This window comes from Pristis pectinata, chromosome 18 (assembly GCF_009764475.1).
Source record: "Pristis pectinata isolate sPriPec2 chromosome 18, sPriPec2.1.pri, whole genome shotgun sequence".
NCBI classification, from domain to species: Eukaryota; Metazoa; Chordata; class Chondrichthyes; order Rhinopristiformes; family Pristidae; genus Pristis; species Pristis pectinata.
The window spans coordinates 19,160,508-19,167,941 of NC_067422.1; the positions used below are offsets into that span (position 1 = coordinate 19,160,508).

Genomic DNA, 7,434 nt, shown 5'->3' on the forward strand with positions numbered 1-7,434 from the left:
TCTAGCTATTCCTTCCTTCAAAAGGTTCTGTCCTTCTGTCATCTCTGATTCTTTTGCTTATATCAAAACCCAGGGGTCACAGATTTATGTGTCACTGATCACAATTTCTCTTCCAAACCCTTATTGATTTTGAACACTTGGTCTTCTTTGCTCTGAAGAGAATTGCCTCGGTTTCTCCAGTCTATTCACATTACAGTAATCCCCTCATCCTGGAAAAATTCTAGTAAGTCTCATCCACACCCTTACTCTAGATAACCATAATGATGGTCTAGGGCTTTAGAGTTAGATTTATCACTTCAAAATATTTATTAACCAATAAAACTTCTTTACAATATTTATTGAGTTAATGATGTACTTGGCCATTTGAGAGTAAGTTTTATTTCTAGGATTTTCCCATGTATTTGAGGCATGAAGTCATGTATAAATAAAGGAAACTAGATGAAAAAACATGATTTTTTTCTGATTATATTGTAAATTGTAAAACTGAAAACTTAAGACCAACTGAAAACAATCAATCTCACACATACAAAAAATGCTGCTGTATTTACAAAGGGATTATAGAAAATGCTAATAATTTAAAGTTTAGGTTATTTTAAAAAAATACTACAATATCCATATGAGCATAAGCCACAAGCTCAGTAAGAAATATTTCACTTGGGTACCCTGATACATTATGATGAAGCAAATTAACTACAGAAAACATTAAAGCTCTTATAATAGAAGATACAAAGTTATAATTTCAAGCCCAGTTAAAGATAATTCTGTTAAAATGTGACTCTTGAATTCCTTCATAGTTTGACCCTTATAAGTTTTAACTGTGCAGTACTTGCTGCATTTTGCTGCAATATCTGGGTGAGTAATGTTTTGTTGCCCAATCTGTAGTCAGCTGTGTATGGAATACAATACATCTCCTGGAATCAAACCAAGGCGATAAGAGAACATTCAGATTTTTGGATTTCAAACAACATAACAGTAAAATACAACACAACACTTTTACACTGATTAATTACCTGTAAATGGGAAACAGATCAATTAAAAGCATCCAATGCAGATGGTCAAGAATTGTACCTTAGCTTTTATTAATTTATTAGTCTTGTTTTGAAGAGCATAAATAATTTAAATTTGATGCAATACTTGCATTATCTTCAACAAACATTATGCAGGGGTGTAGAGGTAAATAGTACTGACGAAAAGTACTCACAGATATAATCACTCAGCATTCTTCAATTTACTGATGCACAAAGGAAAGAAGGAGTAGCAGTTCAATGAGAACTTTTGTATACAATGAGAAACTTTGTTAGTGGATTCAGAAGAAATTTATTTTTTCATGACTGTGCAACCAAAGATAGATTTTAGTTTATTATTTAGAGATGCTGGTGTTGCTGCTGGCATTTAAAGTGCATTCTTAGTAGCACAGAATGGCTTTCTAGGACATTTCAAAAGGAAGAGTCAACCACATTACTGTGGTTTGTGAGCCACGATGGGTAGGGGAGGCAGTCTTCCTTCGATTAAGGGCATTCGTGACCCAAGTAGATTTGTGGACAAGATGCAGTCAGAAATGGAGACACAAGACACTGCAGATGCTGGAATCTGGCACAACAACCAATTTGCTGGAGGAACTCAGGAGATTGAGCAGTGACTGTGGGGGTGTGGAGGGTGGGGGGAAGGGAACTGTGAACGTTTTGGGTTGAAACCCTGCAGCAGGACAGATGCTGATGTCGGGTTTCGACCTGAAACAGCAATAATTCCTTTCCCTCCACAGATGCTGATCAACCCATTGAGTTCCTCCAGTAGATTGTTTGATGCAATCTAATACGCTGTTGTGAATCTCTAATGCAGTTTGTACATGCTAAAGCTTACTTATTAAAAAAAATTCTAAAAATGTTAAAAGGAAATATTCTCATAATCAGTATCTGCAACAGTTTTGCACCTCCAATAGCCGTACAACAGCAATAATTTACCGGGTAACATTACAAAAATTCTGACCTCCACTAATTTCAATACCTAGGCCAGAACCAAAGTTATGATATAGTTATTGATGCAAACTGGTTCAATGGCACTGGAAGCATTAGAAGTGCCACATGATATTCTGATCTGGCACCAGATGACACTTGAACTAACTGGAGCTTAACACATTTTGAAAGGAGTTAAAAGTAAAAGCAGAATAGTAAATAATATCGTCTTAGTTCATGTTTAATTCGGTGAGCATAATTACAAATTAAGCACATTTTACAATTATCAAATAAAGGTATGCAAACGAATCATGTTTCCACACAAACTTCTTACTCATTAAAGGAAAATAACAGATTGATGTTAGTTCATTTGTATGTCCATCTTTGAAATAGTACTCTCTTTGTGTTTAATGTTAGCAGACCTGCCCCCCCCCCAAAAAAATATATATAATACAACGGGATTTCCCCACTCCTTCAATCTACAGTATAACATGCAAAATATCCAAATCCCATGAACAATAAGCCTGGAAGACCATTTAATAATGCGAAGCAACATTTGACACTGTGCCTCACACTGGCATAATCAGAATGTAATTGTTTTGATTAAACAGTTAATATTATTTACAACCAAAGTAGTTTACCTTTTTTATTACAATCCATAATATGTTATAGTCATTCCAAATATACTAATGCTCTAATAATTACTTCACATCACCGCGGGAGTTGGAATTTCACTCGGATATCTTCATATCATTTCCCTTTTGATCTGAGGATTTGGCAATTGTTGTGTCCCCACACATGGTATACCCCTAGGATAAGGAAGCTCAAGACGTCTCCTTAACTTTTAGAGGACCGAAATAATCACAGAAAAGTCAAACGAGTAATACCAGGTGAAGAGATCTGAGAGACAGCCCATACTTATGTCCTGACACATTTACTTACAACTATTTATTAATACTCATGCTGCTTAGTCAAACGATGTCACGCAAGTAATTCCAGAAGATAGGCTTTTGCTTTGAGTCAGAGTCTGGCTGCACCTTGGGTGTCCTGTGCTGTCGCTGAATTCACTTTCGGCAATGTGAGCTCTGTACTGGAGCAGGACGGAAGAACTGACCTGAGCCTGAGGCATGGCCAGGTTGAAAACGGAAGAAATTCGTTGCCTGTAGCTTTTCTTGATCTTCTGTACAGACCTGTACACGTTTCCTATGAAGCAGTAACAGAGAGGGTTGAGACTGGAATTGGTGAGACCTAACCACTGGGCAAAAGATCGGATGTGAAGAATCCACCCTTGGTGGAGAGTGTCCGGTGGAGCGTCCGGGATCCTAAAATCAATCCAGATATCAATGACATACAAGGGCAGCCAGGACAAGGCGAAGAGAAGGACTAGAACCACTACCATTTTGACGATCTTCTTGCGTGCCTTCAACCTGGAGTTGTTGCCAACTAAATGCTTCTTATTGCCCTCCTGGAGCCTATCCTGGCTGCCCCAGAGGCGACGGGCTGTGAGGAAACAGATGACAAGGTTGAAGAGCACGGGGAAGCCGTAGAGAGCGCAGAAGAGCAAGAAGTTGTAGCCTTGTCTCAGCTTCGCATCTGGCCAGTTTTCTGCGCACACAGGAATGGTCAGCTTCCCGTTCAACAGCACCAAGTTTTCGGTTTTATTCATGAAGATTAGGGGCATGCAGAGCGCCGAGGATAAAAGCCAGACGGCACATATCATCGCAAGGATCCTCCTGCAGGTGAAGAACGCCCTGGCATTGAGTGGGTTGTGGACACTGTAGTAACGGTTCAGGCTGATCACGGCAAGGCTCAGCACGCTGGCGGAGACTGCAACCGCCTGCACGAAGGGGACAGCCCTGCACATGAAGTCTCCGAACACCCAAGCATTGTAGACCTGGTGTCCGAGAGTAACAGGCATGCAGATGCACACCACCATCATATCACAGGCAGACAGGTTGATCAAGAGGCTCCGGGTCGCTCTCGCTCCAGCCAAGCGGTTCCTTCTCTTCCTCGTTAGGGCCCTCAGAGCCATGATGTTCCCCACAAAACCAATGATAAAGGACAGCGAATAAACGACCTCCAACACGATGGTTGTGGGCTCATAACCCGAAAACAGCAGGTTGACGTTTAAATGGATGGTCTCCCAAAGGCTCAGGTTGCTGCTAGGAGGGAACAAGGAAAAGTTCCTGGGAAACCTTTCAAGGAATTCCAAACTGAACTGGGTCACATTCATGTTGACAGACTCCGTTCACTGAAGCATTGAAAGTGCATCGAGCCAACCTTCAGCAGAACGCCGGCGTTCCCTGTAGCGTGGGGCTGGGCTGGGTGCCATGCCCGGTTCCACCTGCTCCACGCAGACCTGCTGCTCACTCCAGGGAGACCAAGGGTAGGGAGGTCGCCCCACGGGGGAGGACTGGGGTTCGGGAGTGATGGTTTCTTCCGGTTTGCACGATACCATCCAAAAGTTTCATTCAGTTTAGGGCAGCTTTTTGTTTCTTTGCGAAAGCAATGGAAGTGAAATGTTCCGCGCCCAGATAATGATGGAGCTGGGAGAAGTTGCTTGGAGGCAGGCTGCCGGCTGGATCAGGCAGGTGACACTGCTCCTTCCAGCGAGGAGAACGAGGAGATGGACTGGTACACGCAGGGGGCGGGTGAAGCTCCGATTAGCCTCGGTAGATGGCAATCGCGAGCAAATGAGACCAGCCTCAGCGCAATGACCACTCACCAACCAACTCCCCTCTCCACTTGTGGGTAGTTTTGAATACTTTAACCGTATCTGATTTTTCTCATCGTTTTCAACCCGATTAGTGTATTCGTTTCTGCTCACAGAAGAAAGGAAGTGTGAATGGGTTTTGGAATTGATGACGGGTGTTAATAGAGTAGACGGAGACAGAATGTTTTCACTTGTGGGGAAGAGCATAGCTGGAGGCCATCAAAATGGGACAATCACCAGGAAACCCAATGGGAAATTAAGAAGAAGCCTCTTTGCCCAAAGAGTGATGGGGACGTGGAACTCACTGCAGTGAATGGTAGAGGTACATTTAAAGGCAGCCTGGGTAAGTGTATGAGGGAGAAGGGAGCAGAGGGTGACACTAATAGACTTAGACAAGGAAATATGGTAGTAAGCTTGAGAGGAGCATAAATGCCAGCATGGACAGGTTGGGCTGAATGGCCTGTTACTGTATTGTATATCCTATGTAATTATTATGCAAGTTCTTCAGCAGACTCAGACCTTGAATGCAAAACCTAACAGACGGCAGAAGAGGCTGAAAGAATTGACGATAGTTCCTCGCAAGTAATGTGATCAGGGCAACAGTTGTGTGAAGCCTCTAATCCAATAAACAATGTTTCATACCTCTATAATCTTTAGAACCGAATACCTGCAACATTGGAGCCTATTTCTCTCGGACACTGTTTTCTTTGAACTGTAATCTAAGTTTTTGTAAACCTACATAAAGAGACTTGATCCTATATTAACAATTAGCAGCATACAGTGGGAACCATGTTAAATAAAACAGTCTATGAACTTTGAAGGCACAATTGCATTTTATTTTCCACAGATTAGAAACAGAATGCAATATTATTAGGGATAAAAATCTGTATGAAAATAAAGACCAAACCTGCAGAATCTCTAATGGCAGTTGGTATAGAATAAGTTCTGGAGAAAATGAGCAGTGGTTTAAAATGTATTATCTAATGATGTTGGTTTTGTGGTGAAGCATTTCAGGTACTGTATAGAACACAATAGAATCATGGTTAAACTATCGTACTGATGTCTAGAGTTCCCGATTATTAATATGGAGATATGAAGTTTGAATCCCAGGAGGGCAACCTAAATTCAAGCAATTAAATGAAAAGATCTGAAATGTGAAAAAAAAGAGCCACTATCAATGAACATGATCACAGAACTACCGCTTCATAAAATTATCCCATCTGGTTCATTAATGTCCATCAGGGAAGCAATGCCGCATCTGGGGAGTGGAGTTTGTGTTAGGGACCAAAGACAACAGGGTTAGTCTTCACAATATTTGGTTGGAGGAAATTTGACGTTTGTGACTCCAAATAAATCAAAGTTTTCGAGGGTCTGCCACCTGAAAGGTTAACTCTGGTTCTCTTTCCACAAATTCTGCCTGACCTGCTGAGTCTTTCCAGCATTCTCTGTTCTTATTTCAGGTTTACAGCATCTGCAGTTCTTTGATATACCAAAGTGGTTGACTCTTAAGAGCCTACTGAAATGGTCTTAGTTCAGGGGTCAATTAGGAATGGACAGTAAACATTGGCATAGCCGATGTTTTCCATATCTAATGAATAAATTAAAAGTATGAAGACAAGAATTGAAAATAACTTGAAAATGATTGGAAATGTCACCTAGATAGAATGTGCTGTGATTAATAAAAGACACAGCCTTTGGCTTTTTTCTTGCCTGTTTGTAATTCTTGCTAACATTTCAAAATGTTTGGCATTCCTGCCTTAATATATCTTCTTCTTGTAATCTCTAAATTTTTACCATTGTTACTTTGTCAACCTAATAGTTAAAAGATCTTCTTATAAAGTAGAATTTGAGGCAGAATAGATCAGGAGTTTTTTTACTTACAGTCATTTCTGACAAGCAAAAGAAATAATAAAACTAACAGCTCTGGATGTTTATAATTAGGCTGTAAAACTCCTGAGATTACAAATCCTGCAGGAAAGAAATGCAACAAATTTTTATTATTAACTGAGAGTTCAGATTTTAGAAAAAATGACAGGAGATATTTGAAGGTTTCTTAAACTTTAAGTAAGTGATTTAAGTATATTTTATACTTCTGCACATGAAAACAGGTTTTTAAATATCAAAACAATAAATTAAATATAATAGATGTAGAATCTGGGAGTATATAACAGTAACAGTATTAAATGTTAAAACTTCCAAAGTATACCGCCAGATCTAAAATCAGGTTCACAGGCCTCAATAATAGGCCTTAATTGCCAGATTTAAAGAACTAACTTTAACGCACTAGTGTAAATTATCTGTCCTCATTTATCTGGCCAAGTTTTAAATTGCTAAAGCAGCATATATGTCCAATTAAACTTCAAGTGATATCACCCCTCTTTTGCAATAAGTAACTGGTAGCTCTTCCCTCCCAGATAATTGCTCACTGAATAAGGAATCAAGTTTGTATGTTCTCCCTGTGTGTCTGTGTGGATTTTCTCTGGGTGCTCCAATTTCCTCCCACATTCCAAAAAGACGTACAGGTTAGGAGTTGAGGGCATGCTATGTTGGTGCCAGAGGAGTGGTGACATTTGCGGGCTGCTCCCAGCATATTCTCAGTAACACAAAAAAAAGACGCATTTCACTGTGTGTTTCGATGTACATGTGACTAATAAATAAACAAATATCTTATCTTGTAACTTCTCTGCAGTTACTTTCAACTGTTAGGGTTGGGATAAACACAGGACTTATTTTCAAATGGTAATTGCCAATAGTCTGATAGCAAGGAAC

At 40.1% G+C, this 7,434-nt stretch overlaps 1 protein-coding gene across 1 annotated transcript; it reads right to left on the reverse strand.

Annotated features, from left to right (window-relative positions):
* Positions 1-241: 241 nt before the first annotated feature.
* On the reverse strand, positions 242-6,697 carry LOC127579926 (gastrin/cholecystokinin type B receptor-like). Its single transcript, XM_052032989.1, has one exon. The coding sequence runs from the start codon at positions 4,183-4,185 to the stop codon at positions 2,920-2,922; it is 1,266 nt and encodes a 421-aa protein (XP_051888949.1). The 5' UTR covers positions 4,186-6,697; the 3' UTR covers positions 242-2,919.
* Positions 6,698-7,434: the final 737 nt, after the last annotated feature.

What these genes read in the sequence shown, in the direction of transcription:
- LOC127579926 (XM_052032989.1), bottom strand. Translation starts at nt 4,185, where the DNA reads ATGAATGTGACCCAGTTCAGTTTGGAATTCCTTGAAAGGTTTCCCAGG.